General features: G+C 42.0%; 1 protein-coding gene across 1 annotated transcript; it reads right to left on the minus strand.

Annotated features, from left to right (window-relative positions):
• Window positions 1-23,120: 23,120 nt before the first annotated feature.
• LOC146635623 (tripartite motif-containing protein 16-like) lies at window positions 23,121-24,797 on the minus strand. The gene has a single exon (XM_085350602.1). It carries the CDS (start codon window positions 24,790-24,792, stop codon window positions 23,128-23,130), a length of 1,665 nt encoding a protein of 554 aa, XP_085206728.1. The 5' UTR covers window positions 24,793-24,797; the 3' UTR covers window positions 23,121-23,127.
• Window positions 24,798-25,614: the final 817 nt, after the last annotated feature.

Genomic DNA, 25,614 nt, shown 5'->3' on the forward strand with positions numbered 1-25,614 from the left:
GCTCCTTATTAAAACACTTGCCGTGCTACTATGTGCCTCAATGTTCAACAACAGCACAACAGAAGTCACTCATGGTACAGCACTCTCTCTACAAAACAACAACTGTCAGTGATGCTGCACCACGGCGTAAACACAACATTCAAGATAACAGTTAAAAGTAACGTAACCATAAACAATAAAACAAGAACATCTAAACAGCAGCACATGTCCCGACGCATGATGGAAGAGAACTAGCTGTTCCCGCAACACGCCACAATATTTTTTTTTGTTTTTATTCCTATTAATTATATTTTCACTTGTTACCTCTGAATTATTGAATCAGACCTAGGTGACATGAAGTTTTCAGCAAAATTATAATTCAAATACTCCTTTAATAATTGATTATTCTCATTAATTTTCGATCATTTTATATATTTTTCCATAGTATTACATTTGACTTAACAGATCATTCTCTCACATAACAGACAAATATTCGTGAAATTATGATACATTTCTGAATGTATTTTTAGAATGTAAATATGCATATGTCAAAAAAAATATATTAAACAAAACAAGTAAATTGTGTTTTATTACATTTACAGTGATGGCGACCGTGCCTCAGGGGGTTGGGAAGCGTATCTGTAACCGGAAGGTTGCCGGTTCGATCCCCGGGCTCTCTGTCCTGGTCGTTGTGTCCTTGGGCAAGACACTTTACCCTACCGCCTACTGGTGTTGGCCAGAGGGGCCGATGGCACGATATGGCAGCCTGGCTTCTGTCAGTCTGCCCCAGGGCAGCTGTGGCTACAACCGTAGCTGCCTCCACCAGTGTGTGAATGTGAGAGTGAATGAACAGTGGCATTGTAAAGCGCTTTGGGTGCCTTGAAAAGCGCTATATAAATCCAATCCATTATTATGTTATGTTATTTTACATTTGACGTGTCAGATCACAGTCTACTTATGTAAATGTAATGATATTCTAGAAAAACAGTACACAACTGTAAAATACACAGTAAAATAATCTGAAATTACTGTTTTTTGGAACAGTGCAGTGTGTGGCGTATGGTTTGAGCACTGACGGGCTGACTCTCCACGCCTTCAACATCTTCAGCAATGCTGTCAGCACTCATACATCTATTTTCAAAAGATAACTTCTGGACATGACGCTGAGCATGTGCACTCAACTTCTTTTGTCGTTCATTGCGAGGCCTGTTCTGAGTGGAACCTGTCCTGTTAAGCTGCTGTATGGTGTTGCCCATCATGCTGCAGCTCGGTTTCAGGGTGTTGGAAATATTCTTATAGCCTAAGCCATTTTTATGTAGAGTAACAATTCTTTTTTTCAGATCCTCAGAGCAGTCTTGGCAATGATGTGCCATGTTAGACTTCCAGTGACCAACATGAGAGAGATTGAGAACAATATCACCAAATTCAACACACTTGTTCCCCATTTGCACCTGAGATCGTGTAACACTAAGGAGTCACATGACACCAGGAAGGGAAAATGGCTAATTGGTTAAAATTTGGACATTTTCACTTAGGGGTGTACTCACTTTTGTTGCCAGTGGTTTAGGCAATAATCAGTTATTTAATGTTTTAAATAGAACTGTCTAAACTTGACTGGTGCTGTTATTGGGTTGCAATTTTAAATCCAACATGATGACTTTTATCCAGCAAATTAGTTGCAGTGTCAGGTTTTTAGATAAAATTAAAATCAAACCAGCTCATAGGGTCAGGACTATTTGCTTTTATGCAGGCCTTACAGTAAGAAGCAATTAATCCTACTCGACATTTTTATGACTTTAAAATAAGTTGCACTGCCAAATTGAAAAGAGCTCTATAAATGCAATCCATTATTATTATTAATTAGTATTATTATTTAATAATAATAATAATAATAATAATTATTATTATTATTATTATTATTATTATTATTAATAATAATAATAATAATTATTATTATTATTATTATTATTATTAATAATAATAATAGTAGTAGTAAAATAGCCCACAAAACTGTCAAAATTGGTCCGTGTCAGGTGTCGAGGAACCAGGACATATTAATGGGAAGTGGACTACTGGAACACGAAGGCAGAAGTGGGCAAGAGATGAGAAGAGGGTGCTGGAATGCTACTAAGCAAGTAACCCCAGCAGAAGAAGAGGATGTCGCACCTATGGAATCCCGGCATAGAGATTGACAGCAAAACAACTAGTATCTTAATGTTCCAACATTCGGAAAAAGGAATTGCTCTCACGGCTAGAGATTGACAAGGTACAACACAAATCCTACAGCAAGGGAGAGCCAGGATGACAGGTCAGGGAGGAGATATCATATATCTAATAGCCAACTGCCTTGATTCTGCGGTCGATCTCATCCCAAATGATCTCAAATGGGTTTAGGTCAGGTGACTGTGGAGGCCAAGCCAACTGGGGCAGCATTCCCTCACTCTCCTTCTTGGTCAAATAGCCCTTATTGTCAAGGGGCCCCACAGGCTGGCGTAAGAATATGGACCCAAGAGCAGATGAAAACACAGAAAGCAAAAATACATTTAACTGTTTTATTTTACAGCAGACACAGGGAACTTTGTAACTACACAAGCCAGGGATTTCTTGACTGCTACATGTAATTTGGTGGCTCCACAGGGCTGATTTTCCCCTAAAGAGCGCGTCGTAACTGCGGGCAGAGGAAGAGGGAAAGGTTAGAAGGGTTTCCAGAGGTAACTGGGTGGATGATACGAGGTTTGAGGTGAAGAGATCTTGCTTGATGGGTGAGGTGAAACCATTCTGGGGAGGTAGATGGCCAGGCAAGCTCCAGAGTGAGAAATGATTCTGTGTGGCATTTATCTGGACTCTAATCCGAGGTGCTGTTAACTTGTGATTTCTGAGGCTGGTGACTCAGATTAATTCATCCTCAGGAGCAGAGGTGATTCTTGATCTTCCTTTCCTGGGGTGTTTGGATATTGTGCTTGATGGTTTATGTGACTGCACTTGGGGACACATACAAAGTTTTAGGAATTTTCTGTACTGACTGACCTTCAGTTCTTAAAGTAATGATGGACTGTCGTTACTCTTTGCTGAGCTGATTGGTTCTTGTCATAATATGAATTCGAACAGGTTTCAAATAGGGTTGTCAGCTGTGTAACAACCTGACTTCTTACAACACAACTGATGGTCTCAACCCCATTAAAAAGGCATGAAATTCCACAAATGAACCCTGACAAGGCCCACCTGTGAAGTGAAACCCTTTTCATGACTACATCATGAAGCAAGCGATTTAAAACTACTGTTTAGATGACAATCTGGCAAATAGTGGAGCTCTGAGGTGGTCCATAAAATTTCCATGCTGATCCCAGACAAAGAGCCACATGTGGAGAGAGCCAGATGTAGACCCAGAACTTCATCTGGAGGCAGGACCTGAGCTTTGAAGAGAGTAAAAAAACATTCCCCAAACTACCAACGACACCCCGGATCATGACACGAGCACTTGTATTCACTGATCCGAGAGGCTGGAATCACAGAGTTGTGGTTCCAAGTAGTACAAATAATAAATAAGAATAAAATTAGAATTGCTAGTCTGCAGCTCTCAATATATTTGTGAAAATATTGGTTGTTTGTGAATATCTTTTTCTGTAACTGTAATTTTAAAACAAGTATGTCAAAACATTGAACATTTTTAAGTGAAAATTTTAAAAAAACAAGATTTCTACAAATTCTCACATTTTGCAGTATATTTAACCTGATATTCAATATCTTAAAACACAAAATACTTACAGTAAAGATACAGAGACTGGCTCTGTGTCTGAAAGCTGAAAGCCAGAAAGTGTTATATTTGAAAGATTCATAACTGTGTAATATTTTAATGATTTTTGTGTCTGAATTTGACATTGTTGAAATGAAAAACATTAACAGTGACATATGTGGGTCAAGAAAAAATTCATGGTATAATATGTACAATGCTGTGACAGATTTTTTATATACTTGTCATTTATACATATTAATGTAAAAACTGATCAGCACTTTTTTCCGTTGTGAAAGGGTTAAACAAACAATGTCTGCGTCAAACTGCTCCACTTCCTGGACTGGGTTAAAGCCTGATAACTCCTCCCTCTTCTTCCGGAAACACTGTAAATGGCCTGTCCTGGAGAAAAACACCATGTTAGCAGCTTTAGTGGAGCAGCTAAAGAAGAGTGGACTCCAAGCTGCTCCAGCTGATCACTGCTATGCTGGACCTGAAGATGTGGCCTGTGATGTCTGCACTGGGAGGAAGCTGAAAGCCATCAAGTCCTGTCTGGTGTGTCTGATCTCCTACTGTGATAAACACATTCAGCTTCATTTGGAGTCTCCTGCCTTTGAAAAACACAAGCTGGTGGCCCCCTCCAAGAAGCTCCAGGACAACATCTGCTCTCGTCATGATGAGGTGATGAAGATTTTCTGTCGTACTGATCAGCAGAGTATCTGTTATCTCTGCACAATGAATGAACATAAAGGCCATGAAACAGTCCCAGCTGCAGCAGAAAGGACTGAGAAGCAGAAGGAGCTCGAGGTGAGACGACTAAACATCCAGCAGAGAATCCAGGAGCGAGAGAAAGATGTGAAGCTGCTTCAACAGGAGGTGGAGGCCATCAATGGCTCTGCTGATAAAGCAGTGGAGGACAGTGAGAAGATGTTCACTGAGCTGATCCGTCTCCTCCAGAAAAGAAGCTCTGATGTGAAGCAGCAGGTCAGATCCCAGCAGGAAACTGAAGTGAGTCGAGTCAAAGAGCTTCAGGAGAAGCTGGAGCAGGAGATCGCTGAGCTGAAGAGGAAAGACGGCGAGCTGGAGCAGCTCTCACACACAGAGGATCACAACCAGTTTCTACACAACTACCCCTCACTGTCAGCACTCAGTGAGTCTACACACTCATCCAGCATCAATATTCGTCCTCTGAGCTACTTTGAGGATGTGACAGCAGCTGTGTCAGAGACCAGAGATAAACTACAGGACATTCTGAGAGAGGAATGGACAAACATCTCACTGACAGTCACTGAAGAGGATGTTTTACTGTCACCAGCAGAGCCAAAGACCAGAGCTGGATTCTTAAAATATTCACATGAAATCACACTGGATCCAAACACAGCACACAGATATCTGTTATTATCTGAGGGGAACAGAAAAGTAACATTTATGAAACAACAACAGTCTTATTCTGATCATCCAGACAGATTCACTTATTACTGTCAAGTCCTGAGTAGAAAGAACCTGACTGTAGCAGTCGTATACAAGAATATCAGCAGAGATGGCGGCCTCAGTGAATGTATATTTGGACTAAATGATAAATCTTGGTCATTGTGTTATGACAAAAACAGCTATATATTTTGGCACAACAAAACTCTGGAGGTCCTCAGTCCTCCAGAGTAGGAGTGTACCTGGATCACAGAGCAGGTATTCTGTCTTTCTACAGAGTCTCTGAAACCATGACTCTCCTCCACAGAGTCCAGACCACATTCACTCAGCCGCTCTATGCTGGACTTTGGCTTTATGGAGTTGGAGCCACTACAGAGCTGGTGATTTTTTCACTCTAAAGGAGACAGTGCAGAGTTTACTCAATTAAAAGAATGCAGCCTACTGCTTATAATCATGTCCAAATATTTTTACAATTTTTTGAAAGAGTTAATTAGTTTTAGCTGTGTCTTGTTACCCTTGTTTCCACTCTCCCGGATTACCTCCTATGTATAATTAAAAAAATAAAATTAAACTTAATCTAGAGGTTTGTAGAGTTTGGGGAAGGTCAGGAGCTGGACGCTGCTGAAGGCAAACTTCCTGCTGCCAATGTTTTTCTGCACGTTCTCCATCCTGCAGCCATCCCTGCATACATACAGAGCAGAACAGAAATAGACATTTACACAAATTAACATTGAGGCATGGATGTGCAATGACAAGCCCAGTGTTACCTGGTGGTTTAAGATAACATTTTTCATAAATATCTAAAACCAATGGCAGTATTGTTTAGTGCCACCTGTTTAGTACAATCACAATCAAGTATATTAAGTATATTAATCGCTGACATACAGACATAATAACTGAAAAGTAAATAATCACTCAACCATGAATACATTTTCAGGAGAGAATAGAAACAAAGACACTGGACCACATGAAGAACCACTTCTATTCATGTGATGATGGACATACAAGAGATTTAAGAGACTTTCACCACTTTCCTCATCGATCTTGAAACAACTGTAACCTCATTATTTACTTAGGGATTATTAAACTATTCTGATTCTGATTCATAACGAGGTTCACACCTTGTACTCAAAGACAGGTGTGTGTGTGTGTGTGTGTGTGTGTGTGTGTGTGTGTGTGTGTGTTGGGGGGGCAGACAAAGGAGAATCAAAATATCAGATTCTCTCTCATGTTAATATGAAAGAATAACTAAGAAAATATAAAGGACACTCCTCAGTATAAATACCAAAATCAAGCCAACACAATACAACAGTGCTAAAAGATATACAGGGTGGGCCATTTAATATATTTAATTTTAGAATAAATAAATAAACAGAGCAGCTTGTGAACTGTAGAGGGATAGAAGTGTGAAAGGCCAAGAGCAGCAGGTATGACTGGATCCTCTTTGAAGGCTGAAGTGTGAAGGGTGTATACTTCCATGTTTTAATCTGGATCTTGGGAGACAGCCAGGAGCATTTTCTCAGCATTACCATAGTAATCTAGTGAGAGTGTGTAAGGTAAAAAAAAAACAGAGGGGTAAGGAGGCACAAACCGCAAACAACACCTTTATGCCTGTTAAAGTCTCTGAAGCAGAGAACCTCCTTCAATTTTGCAACCATGTGAAACTAAAATAATAGAGTACAAGTCTAGTGGAGGAAGCCTGGATGCTCTGGTACCTCCTCTGACTGAAGAGGGAGTGTGAAGGGTGTATACTGATCATGTTTGAGTTACAAGAAAAAAAAACAAAAAAAAAAACCCAACAACAACAATAACATAAATACATAAAATAATAAAATACTTTAATATAAAACACTTTTTAGAAATTAAAAAACAAACAAACAAACAGATAACATAAATTGAGAAAAGAGGAGAAAACAGAACCCAATCCCAGCTGGAATTAACTGAGCCCTCACAAATGTTTCCAGAAGCAGTCTAGGTGCTGAATGTTATATACCTGAGGCCATAGAAGTAATTGGAACACCCAAGTTCATTGATTTAGAAGGGTGAAAAGAATAATTTTGGCAATACTGTGTACCTTATAATAGTCAAGGCACAAATAGCTATAAACTGCAATATGACGGGTTGGCAATCACAAATAACTGCATAGAGTGTGGCCATATAACCAAGCATCAGTCTTTTACAACTTGATGGAGGGGTAAAACATTCCAGCAAAGTTCAAACTGAGGATAATAAAAAGGTAAAGTCATAAATATGCTGCCAAAGTCCAAACTGCACCTGGCTCTGTAGTCTATATTAAAACGGAGTCTGACAGCGACTCTCATATTGAGACATTAAAACATATATGTCAAACTTTATTTAACATTCTATTCTTTGCTGAAAGAAAGATTGTGGTTCATGCTTAACAATGTGAAGTCTGTTTGTGAGAGGTTTTTAAACAAAGGATTTAGGTGTGGAGACCAAAATGATAGGTTTGTAGCTTGAACCTATTCGCTGGAACGTTGAAGACAATATAATTACACAGCAAAAGCATTGAACACCAAGTAGGCAAAGTTCTTTGTGTTACTCATGCATGCGTGTTACTCACCGGACCTGGAGTACCTGATGATTAAGTGCCGGCCATTCTGGCTACCGAGGGAATTTACAGCAGTGATTATTACGGCTGTTTACATTCCCCCACAAGCCGACACTGACCGAGCACTCAGGGAACTGTACAGCGCGATCAGCAGCGAGGAAACCGCACACCCAGAGGCAGCGTTTATCACAGCTGGAGACTTTAATAAGGGAAACCTGAAGAAAGTCTCACCCAAACTCCACCAACACATCCATTTTAACACTCGTGGAGATCGGCTACTCGACCACTGCTACACCTCTTTCCGGGATGCGTACAAAGCCCTCCCCCGCGCCCCATTCGGCCAATCAGATCACCGCTCCATCCTGCTCCTGCCCGCCTACAGGCAGAAGCTGAAACAGGAAGCTCCAACCCGGAGGGCGGTGCACTGTTGGACGGACCAATCGGAGTCTGCGCTGCGGGACTGTTTTGATCACGCGGACTGGGAAATGTTTCACGTGGCTGCTAGGGACATTGACGAGTACACAGACTCAGTCTGTGGATTTATCAGGAAATGCGTGGAAGATGTCGTCCCATCCAGAACAGTTAAATCCTTCCCAAATCAAAAACCCTGGATTAACGGAGATGTTCGCGCGGCACGGAGCACCGCCTTTGCCTCCGCGAACACATCGGACTACAAACACGCACATTACCAAATCCGGAAGACGATCAAAGCAGCCAAACGTGAGTACAGGGACAGGGTGGAGCAACAGTTTGACAACCCTCGGAGGATGTGGCAGGGACTAAACACGATCACAGACTTTAGAGGGAAAACCAGCACACCGCAGACCACGGCTTCTCTGTGTGAGGATCTAAACGTATTCTACGCTAGATTCGACACAGCGAACACCATGAGACCGGACAGTGTGCGCACTGCGGATGACGTCAGTGCGCACACTGTGTCTGAGGAGGATGTGCGGAGGTGCTTCAGGAAGGTGAACGCACGCAAAGCTACTGGTCCGGACGGGACTCCCGGCCGCGTCCTCAAGTCATGCGCGGCTCAGCTGGCTGGAGTGTTCACGCACATCTTCAACCTTTCCCTCTCTCTGTCTGTAGTCCCAGCCTGCTTCAAAATGGCCACCATCGTCCCTGTACCCAAATCCTCCACCATCTCCTCATTGAACGACTGGCGACCTGTAGCCCTGACCCCCATCGTAAGCAAATGCTTCGAGAAGCTGGTCAGGGACTTCATCTGCTCTGCACTACCCGACTCACTGGACCCTCTACAGTTCGCATACCGCCACAACAGGTCCACTGATGATGCCATAGCCCTGACACTACATACTGCCCTGTCACACCTGGAGAAGAGAGACACGTATGTGAGAATGCTGTTTGTAGATTACAGCTCAGCATTCAATACCATCGTTCCCTCGAAGCTGGACAGGAAACTGCAGGATCTAGGACTGAGCAGCTCCCTCTGCAGCTGGATCCTTAGCTTCCTGTCTGACAGACGCCAGGTGGTCAGACTGGGCAGCATCACCTCATCCCCCATCACACTGAACACTGGTGCTCCACAGGGGTGTGTACTGAGCCCTCTCCTGTACTCACTCTACACCTACGACTGCACAGCCACTAACAGCTCCAACATCATTGTGAAGTTTGCGGACGACACTACAGTGGTGGGTCTTATCACCAATGGTGATGAGACGGCTTACAGGGAGGAGGTCAGCGCCCTGACCCACTGGTGTCAAGACAACCATCTCACCCTCAACGTTGCAAAGACAAAGGAGTTGATAGTGGACTTCCGGAGGTGCAGAGAAGTACACACCCCCATCACCATCAGCGGCGCTGCTGTGGAGAGAGTGAGCAGCTTCCGGTTCCTTGGCGTACATCTGGCTGAGGATCTTACGTGGTTAGTACACACAAACAAAACAGTGAAGAAGGCGCAGCAGTGCCTCTTCTTTCTCAGGAGACTGAAAAGATTCGGCATGAGCCCCCGCATCCTCAGGACCTTCTATCACTGTGCCATTGAGAGCATCCTCACTGGATGCATCACCACCTGGTATGGCAACAGCACCGCCTACAACTGCAAAGCTCTCCAGCGAGTAGTGCGGTGCTCTGAACGGATAATTGGAGGTGAGCTTCCCTCCCTCCAAGACATCTACAGGAAGCGGTGCCTGAGGAAAGCGGGGAGGATCATCAAGGACTCCAGTCACCCCAGCCATAAACTGTTCAGACTGCTTCCATCAGGAAGGAGGTTCTGCAGCATCCGGTCCCGTACCAGCAGACTGAGAGACAGCTTCTTCCACCAGGCCATCAGACTGCTGAACACGTCATAGACACCTCAGCTTCACTACTGGAACTTTAACATTATGCACTCCATACTGTACAGTAATGCCACTGTTTTGCACATGTCTCACTCTGTATATTTTATTTTATATATTTTTTTATTTATAGTTTACTCTATTCAATTTCTAAAATATGTGTATACACACACACACACACACACGCGCGTAGAAAAATATTTAGTATACACATCCAGAAATGCATATCCTATTATATATTGTACATATATTTATTAGTTTCAGATGTAGCCATTCTTGTATTTTGCTTGTTTACATTATTGTATTTTGCACAACTCTGTTGCTTGTGAAGCTCGCACACAAGAATTTCACTCACATGTGCAGGTACATTGGTACAGCACATGTGATGTGACAATAAAAGTGATTTGATTTGATTTGATTTGATTTGAGGGAGACCTGCCTGAAGCCAAGTGTCGTTCCACCACTTGACCCCCGTCAGACTCTCAGCCAGGTTCCCCATAGCACTCCTTTTATTGTGGTTACATGAATATGCATAGGGTCATTAACATATAACATCTTACATAGGTATACATGTGAACAAAGAATACTGTGTGTGTTTGTGTGAGGTCAAGATGTGACCCTGTGAAGACTTCCCAAAGCTGGTGCCAGGAGTCTAGCGGGTCCATCTGAACAAAAGGCTCTTATACTTAAAGAGATATACGTGTGTTTGCTATACCATATATCAACAAAGAGAAGATAGGACCTCTCTTATGCTCCTAGGATGTGGGTGTGCATTCCACTCTGGAATGCACACCAAGCCTTTGTAGCCTGCTAAAGATCACACATCCTATCACTACACAATCGATTATGCACCTCTAAGCATATATGGTTAAATATTTCTAAGCATAAATGACAATCAACAATACAAAACCTAACACAAAACTGTATGATAAACTTAACCACACCTCAGAGGACAGCTCAGTCACCTCACACTGTGCTCTTCTCATTGTGTGGATGCCTCAAAGGGCATCCACACTATTGAGTTCCTGTTTCTCTTTAAACTTTATTGTGTGGATGCCTTAGGCATCCACACTATTGAGTTCCTGTTTCTCTTTATTCTTTATTATTCTAGTTGCTTCCGTACTATGCTGTCCTCACTAAAGTTTGTTGCAGGCAACGTAATTTCAGCTATACAGCTAGCTTAACAATCTTTATTCCCAGCACTTCATCCTCCAAGAAACAGGCCGCTTATTGTGTTTGGCAGGATTTAATGATGAAAATAAATTCTCTCTCTCTCTTTTTTGTAAAACTGTACAAAGAAAAGGAATACAAAATACACAATGAAGACATGTTCCATTACACTGGGAGAATAACATTGTTCTAGCGAAAAACACACGACCACAGATAAAGCATCTGCTGACAAAATACAAGCATCTACCTGCCTCCATATGATTTAACTCAAAACAGCGTCAAAACTTACTAATACACATTAAATGTATAGGAACTTACGGATGAAGCCGATATTGTGGACTTTAACACCAGGATTGCAGAGATTGCCATCAGATTACAAATGCTGTCACTGCAGCAGCTAAAGAGCACACAACTTCCTGTATATCACTTCCTCTACAAAAAAGACATTCTGCTTAGTTACCACTAGGTGGTAGTAACACTTCTTAAACAACTATAATATGTCCGTTCCATGACACGTACGTTTTTTGGACCGCTACTCCTGATTGTAGCAATGGGAATTGCATTTACCTGTGTGTTCCACCCGGGGTCTTGAGAGTGTAACACCGGAAGGTGAGAACCGGAGACTCATGACTGTTTATTAAGAGTTTAATAAAAGTTTACCTCGGAGGAGGGAAAGTTCAACCGAGCATCTTGTGAAGTTTATAGAGAGAACAAGATGAAACATGGTGGCAGCGGGGTCTAGAGTGATCCACACCGCGCTTTGAAGACAACAGATTGAGCGGACGGTATCGACGCGTCCAGCTAGGCTAGTTAGCCTCGGAGGTGCTAATGGCTCAGGACAGCAAGTGAGACGCTGACGAGAAGAGCGCAGCAGCGTCTACGATGGATGGATTGAAGCCACCCGCACAGTGGAGTATGGATTCAGTGAACCTGTCTAAAGCGTGGAAAACATGGAAAGAAGAGTTTACACTCTACACGGAACTAGCTCTGCCGGATGCTGAGGAAAAGGCGAGAGTGAAGCTGTTTTACTATCTGATCGGGGAACGGGGCAGGGAGCTCTGTGGAACGCTGATCGGAGCTGAGGCAAGAGTAACAGTAAGTGAGCTGATGAGAAAAATCGATGAACACTGTAATCCCAAAGTTAATGAGACTGTCGAGAGATACAGATTTTTTGCACGCAATCAGGCTCCTGGAGAAAATATTGATAAATATGTTACGGACCTGAGAATGCTGGCGAGCACCTGCAACTTTGGACAATTAAAAGACTCACTGATCAGAGACAGGATCGTCTGTGGCACGAACAGCTCCGGTTGGAGGGAAAGGTTGCTCAGAGAAGAGAACCTCACATTAGACAGATGTCTAGATATTTGTAGAGCAATGGAGATTTCAAGAGAATACAACAAAACAATAGCGGGACAGGCTATAGAGGAACTGCATGCAGTAAAACAAAAAGAGAGAAAAAGACTGGATAAAGAGATACCATGCAGATTTTGTGGAAGAGCACATGAAAGACTCAAATCAAAATGCCCAGCATATGGAAAAAAATGCAAAAAATGTGGCAAAGAAAATCATTTTGCTATAGCATGCAGGAGTAAAAGCAGACAGAGTGAAAATGGAAAAAAGATCCACACAGTGACGGAGCAGGACTCGGATTCCTGTGAGGACATAATGACTGTCACAGCTATGACACAGACTGCAGTAGAAGTGAACCAGATCAAAGAATCAGACATGAAAAAACGAGAACAGCTGTTTGCAGGCATGATGATTGGCAACAGCCTGGTCAAGTTTCAAGTTGACTGTGGTGCAACCTGCAACGTTATTCCCATCAACTTGTTGAACCCGAACATCAAAATGGAGCACACAGACAAGGTTCTTGTGATGTACAATAAGTCAAGGCTGTGTCCATTAGGAAAGTGTAAGGTCAAGCTGACAAACCCAAGAAACAACAAAAAGTACAGAGTCGAGTTCCAAGTGGTAGAGGAGGATTGTAAAACACCTCTACTTGGGAGAACAGCTAGTGAAGCGATGAAGCTAATACAAGTTAATTATGATAACATCTGTGCTTTGAACAGCTCAGTGACAACAGCTCCATCAGAGAAAAACGCATAGTTGTTGGAAGAGATAAAGACTGAGTTTCAGGATGTGTTTACAGGAGATGGATGTTTGCAAGGTGAATATGAGCTGGAAATCGACACAACAGTGCAGCCCGTCAAACTGCCAAAACGCAGAGTCCCAGTGTCGATGATGAAACCACTGAAAGAGGAACTGATGAGCCTTGCAGACAGACAAATAATAGCACCAGTGGAAGGTAGTACTGATTGGATCAGTGGGATGGTGACAGTGCAGAAGCCAAATGGCAAACCCAGGATATGTATTGACCCAAGACCGCTTAACAAAGCTTTGAAGCGTAGTCACTTCCCGTTACCGACAATAGATGACATATTGCCAGATGTGTCAAAAGCGAAAGTTTTCACAGTTTGTGATGTGAAACATGGCTTTTGGCATGTGAAGCTTACAGAAGAGTCAAGCCATCTCACGACATTCGCAACACCATTTGGTCGCTTTCGTTGGCTGAGAATGCCGATGGGGATCAGCCCAGCGCCAGAGGTCTTTCAGCGCAAACTGATGCAAGCATTAGAGAACCTGCCAGGCACATACATCATTGCTGATGACATCCTGATCACTGGAAAAGGAGAGACGACTGAGTTGGCAGAAATGGATCATGACAGAAACCTGAGACTTTTCCTGGAACGCTGCAGAGAGAGAAACATCAAATTAAATGTGGAAAAACTCAAGCTTAGAAGACAGGAAGTACCATACATCGGACATCTACTCACAGCAGAGGGGCTGAGCGCTGACCCAGAGAAGGTACGGGCCATCACAGAAATGCCAGCACCAACTGACATAAAAGGGGTGCAGAGACTAGTTGGAATGGTCAACTATTTATCAAAGTTTTACAAGCATCTGTCAGACGACTGTGAGCCTCTCAGACAACTGACGCACAGAGATAGCCTATGGGAGTGGACAGACGTGCAGGAAGATGCATTTAAAAGACTGAAAGAAAAACTAACACAAGTCCCAGTTTTGAAATATTACAGCCCTGAAGAAGAGCTGACGCTGCAGTGTGATGCCAGCGAGACAGGACTGGGAGCAGCTCTGACTCAACATGGAAAACCAGTGGCATTTGCAAGTCGTGCATTGACGCTCACTGAACGAGGTTATCAAATCAAATCAAATCAAATCAAAATTTATTTATATAGCACATATTAAAAACAACAGTGTTGACCATAGTGCTTCACAGTCAATAAAAACATGAGACAGTTAAAACAAACAATAGAAGAGGACAACAAACAATAGGTAACAACGCAACAAGCTAAAACAGCCAACTAGACAGAATCAAAAGCCAAAGTAAAAAAATAAGTTTTAAGACGTAATTTAAAAGACTGGATAGACTCGGCAGTGCGAATATGAACGGGGAGGTTATTCCAGAGTCTGGGTGCCACGGATGCAAAGGCCCGGTCGCCTCTCGACTTCATTCGAGTCCTAGGTTGTGCTAGGAGCCTATGGTTGGATGATCTAAGTGCCCTGTTGGGATTGTATGAATGGAGTAAATCAGAAAGATAACTGGGCGCTAAATTATTCAAAATATTAAAAGTGAACAAAAGAATTTTAAAATCTATACGATATTTAACAGGGAGCCAATGTAATTTGGCTAAAATTGGAGTTATGTGTTCATGAATTCTCGTACCTGTTAAAAGACGCGCAGCTGCATTTTGAATTAACTGGAGCCGGCAAAGAGAGGAGTGTTGGAGGCCCGAGTAGAGGGAGTTACAGTAGTCCAATCTGGATGTAATAAATGCGTGGATAAGCTTTTCAAGATCTTTTAAAGGAAGGAACGGCTTTGCTTTGGAAATCTGACGCAACTGGTAAAAGCTGTTTTTTACCACAGTGGACACCTGTTTCTCGAGTTTAAAAGAGCCATCCAGGAACACTCCGAGGTTTCTTACAGTGGACGAAAGATGGCTAGCGAGAGGGCCTAGGGCGTCAGCTAACTGGTCTAGCGGAGTGTGACTACCAAAGACTATGATTTCGGTCTTATTCTCGTTCAATGTAAGAAAATTATGTGATAACCAAATTTTTACTTCATGCAAACAGTTGAACAGAGGTTGCAAAGAAGCAGTCACATCGGATTTCAAAGGTAAATAAATCTGGATATCATCGGCATAACAGTGAAAGGAGATGTTATGTTTTCTAAAAATTAATCCCAACGGCAACATGTACAAAGAGAAAAGAGCAGGACCGAGCACGGACCCTTGAGGCACACCACAATAAATAGGGGCAGAAGCCGAGGAGTGTTGCCCCATAGCAACAGAGAACGACCTCTCTGAGAGATAGGATTTAAACCAAGATAAAACCGTACCTTTGAGACCAACAACATGTTCCAATCTTGATAGAAGAATGTTGTGATTAACCGTGTCAAAAGCAGCAGACAAGTCAAGTAAAACTAAGACCACAGAATATCCAGAATCTACAGTTAAAAGAAGATCATTAAAAACTCTAAGTAAGGCTGTCTCTGTGCTGTGGCGAGGTTTAAAACCAGACTGAAACTTTTCATTAATACCATTTGCATCTAAAAAGGCCTGAAGTTGTTTTAGAACTACCTTTTCCAATATTTTGGAAATAAAAGGGAGTTTAGAGATCGGCCTGTAGTTAGTGAGAGCATTAGGGTCAAGATTTTTCTTTTTCATAATAGGTTGCACAACAGCATGCTTAAAGACAGACGGTACACAACCTGATGACAATGATGCATTCAGCAGAGATAAGATACAAGGACCAATAACATGTAAAGCTTCCTTAAAGAAACGAGAAGGAAGAATATCATGCGGGGAACCAGAGATTTTGAGATGATCAATTATATCTTTTAAAGCAGAATAAGACACTGGCTCAAACTGTTGAAAGACAGTCAAGCATTCAGAAGCTGGAACTGGGTCTAAAACTGATGATGGGTGAGATGGATGAGAAGCCCTTAGAGCTGAGATTTTATCAGAGAAATACTTTAAGAATTTATCACAAAGAGCAGGGGAGGCATCCCTATAAGTGGTAGTGCAAGGGTTTATCACAGAATTAAAAGTATTAAAAAGTGCTCGGGGGTTGTGGCTATTAGTCATAATAATGCTAGACAAAAAGGCAGATTTGGCAGCTTTAACAGACTTTTGATACTTAGATAGACAATTTTGGAGGATGTCCAGAGAGACGTGGAGTTTGTCTTTCCTCCATTTTCTTTCAGCACGACGACATTCACGCCTAAGGGCGCGAGTAGTATCATTTAGCCAGGGTTGTGAGGATTTGGCACGTTTAATTCTCAGAGGTGCCACAGAATTAAGGATGTCAGCGCATGTAGTATAAAAGAGGTTAGCAAGCTCATCCGCTGATAAAACCCCATTACAGTTAGCATCAGAGAGGGGAGAGTCAAGGAAAGCATCAATGAAGTGGGCGATTGACTGGGAGTTAATCGTGCGCGATTGCCGCACAGGGCCATCACTGTTCAAATCCACATCGCTCGCTACAGTATTAAACAAAACCGGAAAGTGATCTGAAATCCCAAAGTCCTCTATGTCCGTGATGCAAATATCCAGACCATAAGATAGTACCAAATCAAGTATATGACCTTTAGTGTGAGTTGGTTCACTTACCCACTGGGTGAAATTGAGGGTGCTAATAAGAGCGAGGAAATCCTTAGCTAGCGAACTGTCCTCACAGCAAACATGAATGTTGAAGTCACCAACAATTAATATACGGTCATAACGTGGCACTAGGCTCCCCAGTAGATCAGCAAATTCTGGAAGAAAATCCTTAATAAGTTTCGGGGGACGATACACCACAGCGCAGAGGATGGAGGGGACGCAGTTCACTTCCAATAACTGCACCTCAAAACTGCGGTACAGAACAGGTGGCAGCTGCCGACATCGAAGTTTGTTTTTAAAAACTGAAGCTAGCCCTCCACCTCTTCCAGTGGTCTGGGGTGAGCTAATAAAAGCATAGTCAGGTGGGAGCAGCTCCGAGAAGGGAAAAAGTTCGCCGGGGCGAAGCCAAGTTTCCGTCAGGAATAAGAAATCCAGTCCCGACGATAGAATAAGGTCATTTAAAATAAAAGTCTTATTCGTCAGTGACCTTGTATTTAATAAGGCCATACGGAGAGTGGTCACACTGTTACTGGTAGGAGAACGCCGCAGCAGGCGAAGGTTGCCGAGATTCGCGCCTCCTCTGGAGGACCGCACCCAGCACCGACCGGGTGGAAGATCAGCTGGGAGGTCCAGGTAACCATAAGGTCCGACAGGGCGAATCCAGCGATGACAGAACAGTCTGAAGTTAGCATGGTCTCGGAGGGCAGAAATACATGACAAAATGTTTGTAGAATAGCGATCATTTATTGCAACATAGGACTTTAAAAGGGCCTTGATACGAACACGGATGCCGCCACGTTGACCCCTTCTCCGTGAACATTTCCTTTGAGAGAAGGTAGATGGTAAGTGGCGGAGGTAATCAGGAAAGTCCTTCGAAAGCGGAGGAGGATCGTCAGATCTCCATTTAAAATCTTGTGTCTGGTAGTCCAAAGGCCGGAGATTCAAAAGAGTTTGGCGATCATAGACAAGTAACGTGGAGACATCAGGGCAGCACATAGAGAGAAGGACAATAAACAACAAACAAAAATGGAGGAGACGGCTTGCCGTGAACACTGGCGCCATCTTGTTATGCACAAATTGAAAAGGAATGCTTAGCTATTGTGTTTGGGATGGAGAAATTCCACCAATATACATATGGTCGTCTTGTGAGAGTGCAATCAGACCACAAGCCACTCGAGAACATTATTAAAAAGCCACTGTTACATGCACCTAAGAGACTGCAAAGGATGCTATTAAGGCTGCAAAAATATGATATAACCATAACATATGTTCCAGGCCGTGACATGCTACTTGCTGATACGCTGAGTAGGGCCTACCTGCAGGATAGCATCAAAAGCCAGACAGAGTTGGAGACAGAATGTGTCAACATGGTGGACTATGTACCTGTTTCAACAGAAAGCATGGACAGAATACGGGCAGGGACGAGAACCGACCACACACTACAAATGCTGATAAAAGCAATACAAAAGGGGTGGCCGGCCTGTAAGAAAGATGTACCTGTTGAAATAACCCAGTTCCAATCTTTGCAGGATGAACTGAGCACACGGGATGGATTGGTCTTCAAGGGAGAGAGAGTGGTGATTCCAGAAGCACTGCAGGCAGATATAACCCAGCGAATTCACTCAACACACATCGGCACAGAAGGGTGCCTCAGGAGAGCTAGAGACTGCGTCTACTGGCACGGTATGAACGACCACATCAAAAAGTACATCGCTACATGTGACATATGTCGGTCTGTGGATGCAAAACAACAGAAAGAGACACTAAAACCACACGAGCCGACCACTAGACCATGGACCAAAGTGGGGACAGATTTATTCAACTTTGAGGGTAGGGACTACCTAATAACTGTTGATTATTACTCCAACTTTTGGGAGATAGATTATCTACCTGATACCAAGTCGAGTACTGTGATTAGGAAACTAAAGGCTCATTTCGCACGTCAGGGAATCCCAAATATTGTTTTTTCTGACAACGGGCCCCAGTACAGCTCAACAGAGTTTGCCAACTTCAGCCGGAAATGGGAATTTCGACACCATACCTCATCACCTGGCTATCCGCAGAGCAACGGCAAAGCTGAGTCTGCCGTTAAAACTGCCAAACGACTCATGAAAAAGGCGAAATTGGCTGGACAGGATCCATATTTGGCCTTATTGGACCACAGAAACACCCCAACACAAGGTTTAACTACCAGCCCTGCACAGAGACTGTTAAGCAGGAGGACGAGGACACTTCTCCCAATAGGAGACAGATTGTTGCAACCCACAGTGACTGACAACAAGTTAGCACTGATGAAAAACAGAGAGAGACAAACAAAGTACTACAACAAGACAGCGAAGGACATGGACACATTAAACCCAGGGGACTTGGTGCGAGTCCAACCTTTTGAACCACACAACTTATGGACCAAGGCTAGAGTGTGTAACACTCTGGGAAACAGATCCTATGATGTGGAGTTGGACAACGGCAGAGTCCTCAGAAGGAATCGTCCCCATCTGAGGCGAGCTACGGAGGTCAAAAAAGACATGTCAGCACATCTCCAGCCTGAGGGGCAGAACATTACTGTGCCGACAAAGAGCAAAGAGAACACACAAAACAGCACTACCAGGTCAGGACGGGTAGTACAACAACCTGGATATTTGAAGGACTATGTATGCAATTAAGGGGTAATCTGTGAGTTATACGCTGTAATTTGTTTACTTGTCAGAGGAAAGACAAAAGAAAAAAAAAATCTGTGACGACATTTGAGTTATATGTTGTGATTTGTTTACTGGTTAGAGAACAGAGCAGAACATCTGTGATAATATTTTGAGTTATGGCTTTGTGATCTGTTTACTTGTTTGGAAGAAAAAAAAATAAAAATAAGGAAATGAGAAACAAAACGGGAAAAATGAATAAAAGTAATACTAAAGGAAAATAGAAAGAAAGCTAAAAAAGTAAGTGGAAGAAAGAATTTTTATTTTTGAAGAAAATTGTGTCTAACAAAGAAATGTCATGTCTAAGTTTTGTTCCAGTTGCAAATTGAGTTCTCAACTTATGAATAGTTCATTGTCTTTGTAAAAGAAAAGGGATGTAGCAATGGGAATTGCATTTACCTGTGTGTTCCACCCGGGGTCTTGAGAGTGTAACACCGGAAGGTGAGAACCGGAGACTCATGACTGTTTATTAAGAGTTTAATAAAAGTTTACCTCGGAGGAGGGAAAGTTCAACCGAGCATCTTGTGAAGTTTATAGAGAGAACAAGATGAAACACTGATGATTGGGCTATTCCTGTGTGATTCAGCTTTTTCAGATCTTCTACCGTTTTAATCTTATCCCTCTTTGAGTTTTCAGTTGCAAAATTGTGATTTTTCAGAAAATACATGCGTTGCTATGGTTGCTATGCAATTAACTCACAGTGCACACTCGTCCGTTCTGAATTTTCTCTTCATGTCTGAACAACTTCTTGCTACTCGCTCAATTTCCACTCAACTTCCACAAATTATACATCAAAACGTAGGTATTTTTGCTGGCTTTAAGACAGTGTCACTATAATTATTGTGAGAATTACGGTTTTTTCACAATTTGCCTCGAAGTGACACAAGGTCTAAAAACTCCCCATTCAAAGTCTATGGGGAGGTTGTGAAACTCAGAGCTGAAATACTGAAACTGAAGGCATTTTCAAATTGTCATATCTCCTTAACGAAGCAAAGTTAAGACATGAGGCTTGTCCCCGTATATCTTCAGACACTCCTGACGCTCACAATTCAAGAATTATCTTCTCACCTATTACCGTTCTGCGATGAGTTAGACTTGTTTGAGGGGTGGAAATCTGTCCTCTCATTTTTCAAACCCCGAAAATGAAGCCGTTTCTTCTCTCGTCATATCTCCGCGACGGAGATACAAAGAGCTATGTAAATCGCAGTCAAAGTACACCAAAGTCCGCTGATTCACCCAGTGCAAGAATTATGCTTCTATCCCACCTAGTTTTTGAGTTACACGACGTTTTGTAACTCCAAAAAACGGCGTTTTTCGCCTCTCACCGCGATCTAATTCTGACTGCTGATCACCCTTTTTTTCAAAGCGCCAGCCCCCTTTCCAGGTGGCGTGATTGGTAATGAAACGGATCTTCAGACCAAAGGTCGTGGGTTCAATCCCACCTTGTTCAACATTTTTTTTTTCACTACAAATTTATACACTATCACAGAACTGTAATTTATATTGCTAATTTACTACAATTCTGCAAAGTTTAATGATTTTAGCAGCTTTTCTGATGTGGACCTTAGATTCTTGTTAACAGTCCATGGCAGAAATACATACAAGTACACAGCCTGATGAAGCAGACAGAAGCAGTACCTCTGATTGGTTCAGCATTTTCACCTCTTATCAGCACAAATCTCAGCCTCTTCGGCTGTTTTCATTAGAATTTTAAGCTTTTCCACCTTTTTTCAGTTACGTGAGAACCAGTTTGGCTCAATGAGTAGCTGAAAAATATCAGCCTCTTCTGCTGTTTTCGCTGGATTTCAGAGTTCAGCTTTTTCACTTGTTTTAAGCACAAATTTCAGTTTCTTTACCTCATTTCACAACAAAGTTCTTCCTCTTCACCTCTTTTCTGCACTCTTCTGCTCCACAGTGCACATTTTCCCTCTCATCATATCTTTGCTTGTGACCAGAACTCATTTGGCTCAGAGGGTAGGGAAGCTGCCGTTAGACCCGGTGGCAGAGATTCAAATCCTACCTGTGACATGTTCCCTGCTTGCACGCGCTCTGCTTTCTTGACACTCTCCAGTGTGTCATTACACATACAGCCATCTTCAGCAAGCACTTCTGCTTCTACACCTCTTTTCAGCTCATCTTTTTGCTTCTTTACCTCTTTTCAGCAGAAATTCTTCTGATTCACCTCTTTTCTGCCAAGTGTTTGGCCTTTTCACCTCTTATCAGCACAATTCTCAGCCTCTTCTGCTCATTTCAGCACAATTGTCAATCTCTAAACCTCCTCTTTGTGAGAATGAGTTTGGCTCAGTGAGCTAAATACCTGCCCATAGATCAGAAGGGGCAGGTTCGAATCCTGCTCAGGGCAACATTTTTTTTTCAACTTTTTCAGCTTTTTTCTGCAGACATCTTCAGCATTAAGGCATCCACACAGCATTTTCGCAGGAAATGCAAATTTTTCTAGTTACTTTTATATTTCTGATCTTACGTGGGCACTTTAAATACATGTTTTTAAGTGCTAATTTTACATATTAATTTACACAGCAATGACCTATTTGTCTAAGTGTTCTACAAGTTTTAATTGCTCAAGAGTAGATCAAGTTAAATTTGTAATATTTAAAGACCTTTGTTATTGTTTTCACTTTTTTCAAACAAGATTTTTAGATATTTAATTTTTAAAAACATTAAAAATAAAACAAACCACTTTTCTTATTTATGCAAGCTAATTCATAAAATTTGTTTATGTTTCTTTTTTCTTGTGGAACCTCTGATATCAATTTTATGATCCAGCTAACATTTGTCTGAGAATTTTGGTTAGTTAGTAGATATATATATTTTCAGCTTATTTTAAAACTAGTGTTTCATTTGCATTAAATTTGTGTCTCTGTTCAAAGAACATGACTCCATCAATATTCATTTTATTTTGTTAGTATACGTTAACTTGACAGAACAAAATTAACAATACAAACAACAGTAATGAGCCAAGAGAAAATAACACAGGAATATTACATACAGTTTTACAGATTTCCCAATTACAAGAGTAACATGAAGTTTAATGACACAGTAGTCCTGTTGTGTTACTGTTGACTTCTATATCATGAATAGGCATGATTAGAGGAAAAAAATAATAATTCCAATTGTTTCCAATTGTATAAAACTATGTCCATGAACAAGAATAAGCTACATTTATGAAGTTTTATTAAAGGTAAAATTTCCAACAAGCTGTTTCCTGAACATCTTTGAAATCTAAATCAAATCTTTGATTTAGACCTTCATCTTTGATTTAGACCTTCATCTTTGATTTAGACCTTCAGTTTGTTCAAACACAAAATCAGTAAAGATGGGAAAATATTCTTGAAATGACTAAAAATCATGAGCAGTGAGAGATTCTTTAGCTAGACAGACACAGTGAGTAGCGTCAAATCAAACAGTCAAGCATTAACTAGAAAACAATTAATAAGATGTAAAAATAGAGTCATAAAGTGTGACTGGCAGATGATCTATGTGAAGATGAAACCATAAAAATGAAACAGGAAGTGAAAGACATATTTATACTAATTGCCTCTTCTGTCTTTTACAGTTTAATGAATTCTGCAGTGGTTCCTTCAAATAATAAAAGTCCAGCATAGAGCGGCTGAGTGAATGTGGCCTGTACTCTCAGGAGGAGAGTCATGGTTTCAGAGACATCATAGAAAGACAAAATACCTGCCCTGTGATCCAGGTACACTCCTACTCTGGAGGATTCAGGACCATAAAGAAGAGTTTGAACTTTATTGTGCCAAAATTCATAACCATCATCTGTGTCATAGCGTACTGCCCAAGATTTACCATTATATCCAAATGATGTCCTTGATCTGTTGACATCCTTGTATGAGACTGCTATATCAATGTTTCCCCCTCTCCAATCTACCTCCCAGTAACAACGTCCAGTCAGACTCTCTCTGCTCAGAACCTGAAACCATTTAGTGAATCTGTCTGGATGATCAGAATAAGACTGATTTTCTTCAATTGCTTTTGCTTTTCTATTACCATCCCATAATACCACATTTCTCTGTGCTGTGTTTAGATCCAGTGTGATGTCACGTGAATATCTTAAGAATCCAGCTCTGTTTGTTGGCTCTGGTTGTGTTGATGACAGTAAAACATCCGCTTCAGTGACTCTTAGTGATATGCTTGCCCATTTGTCTCTCATAATGTCCTGTACTCGGTCTCTGGTCTCTGACACAGTTGCTGTCACATCCTCAAAGTAGCTCAGAGGACGAATATTGATGCTGGATGAGTGTGTAGACTCACTGAGTGCTGACAGTGAGGGGTAGTTGTGTAGAAACTGGTTGTGATCCTCTGTGTGTGAGAGCTGCTCCAGCTCGCCGTCTTTCCTCTTCAGCTCAGCGATCTCCTGCTCCAGCTTCTCCTGAAGCTCTTTGACTCGACTCACTTCAGTTTCCTGCTGGGATCTGACCTGCTGCTTCACATCAGAGCTTCTTTTCTGCATGAGACGGATCAGCTCAGTGAACATCTTCTCACTGTCCTCCACTGCTTTATCAGCAGAGCCATTGATGGCCTCCACCTCCTGTTGAAGCAGCTTCACATCTTTCTCTCGCTCCTGGATTCTCTGCTGGATGTTTAGTCGTCTCACCTCGAGCTCCTTCTGCTTCTCAGTCCTTTCTGCTGCAGCTGGGGCTGTTTCATGGCCTTTATGTTCATCCATCGTGCAGAGATAACAGATACTCTGCTGATCAGTACGACAGAAAATCTTCATCACCTCATCATGACGAGAGCAGATGTTGTCCTGGAGCTTCTTGGAGGGGGCCACCAGCTTGTGTTTCGTCAATGGAGCTACATCATAGTGAGGTTGGAGGTGTTTCTCACAGTAAGAGACCAGACAGACTAAACAGGACTTGATGGCTTTCAGCTTCCTCCCAGTGCAGACATCACAGGCCACATCTTCAGGTCCAGCATAGCAGTGATCAGCTGGAGCAGCTTGGAGTCCACTCTTCTTCAGCTGCTCCACTAAAGCTGCTAACACGATGTTTTTCTCCAGGACAGGCCTCGGTGTGAAAGTCTTCCTGCACTGAGGGCAGCTGTGGATTCCCTTCCTGTCCTCTTCATCCCAGAAATGTTTAATACAGTTCATGCAGTAGCTGTGTCCACAGGGAATAGTCACCGGATCTTTCAGTAGATCCAAACAGATCGAACAAGAAATTGTTTCTCGGTCCAGCTGAACTCCTTTCTGCGCCATTTCTCCTCTCAGTGTCAGTGACTGTGTGAGTTTCTCTTCCGTATAACTGAAACTAGTCTGAGCACTGATCTCAACAACAAGTGAATGGAGCCTGTCAGCTCTTACACGTCACCACATGTTGGTTACACCCATCTTCAAACTGTAGATCTAAAGGGGAGGGAACAAGGAAATACATTTAGTGTGGAGCTGCTGTGTTTTAGGAAGAAGAGGGGAGGAGTTATCAGCCTTTCACTTATTCCAGGAATAAGAATGATTGGAAGTGGACCGTGAGTTTAACCTGAAAAACAAATGACAGCTCAGTTTGAAGATGGTAAAAATATTAATTGACGCCAGTTTTGAAAATGATCACCTGTAATATAAAATACAGTTGACCAAATATTCTTGAACATCATTTTTATCTTTGATATGCCCAAAATGCACAAAAACAAAGTTTCTTCCCGTAGCTAACAGAACAAAAACTGGTGATACATCAGTGTTGAAAAGTTACTTCAAGTCTCCAAGCTGTGAGTCTAACAGCCTCGATTCTCAGGTACATTTAAAGTTATAACGGTATTTGTTTTTTGAGAGACGACTACTGTTTTAGAGACAGGGAAGAGGACATAAGAAAAAAGGGAAGATTCAAAGTCAGATTCAGACAAATATACTCACAGGCAGATATGTATATGTATGTATGTGTGTGTGTACCCATATGGAAAAGAAATAGTAAAAACATATATGATTTACTCATGAAAGTGGCCACTTTCATTATATGTGTTTTCACTCTTGTATGCTTTTCATACAAGTTTCATGCAAGACAGATAAAAGCTTTATAAGATTTATATA

Source organism: Diplotaxodon limnothrissa, linkage group LG3, assembly GCF_057381915.1.
Source record: "Diplotaxodon limnothrissa isolate DT_005_m linkage group LG3, D_limnothrissa_male_GT1.1, whole genome shotgun sequence".
NCBI lineage: Eukaryota > Metazoa > Chordata > Actinopteri > Cichliformes > Cichlidae > Diplotaxodon > Diplotaxodon limnothrissa.

Coding starts and splice junctions, on each gene's coding strand:
- LOC146635623 (XM_085350602.1), bottom strand. CDS start 24,792: ATGGCGCAGAAAGGAGTTCAGCTGGACCGAGAAACAATTTCTTGTTCG.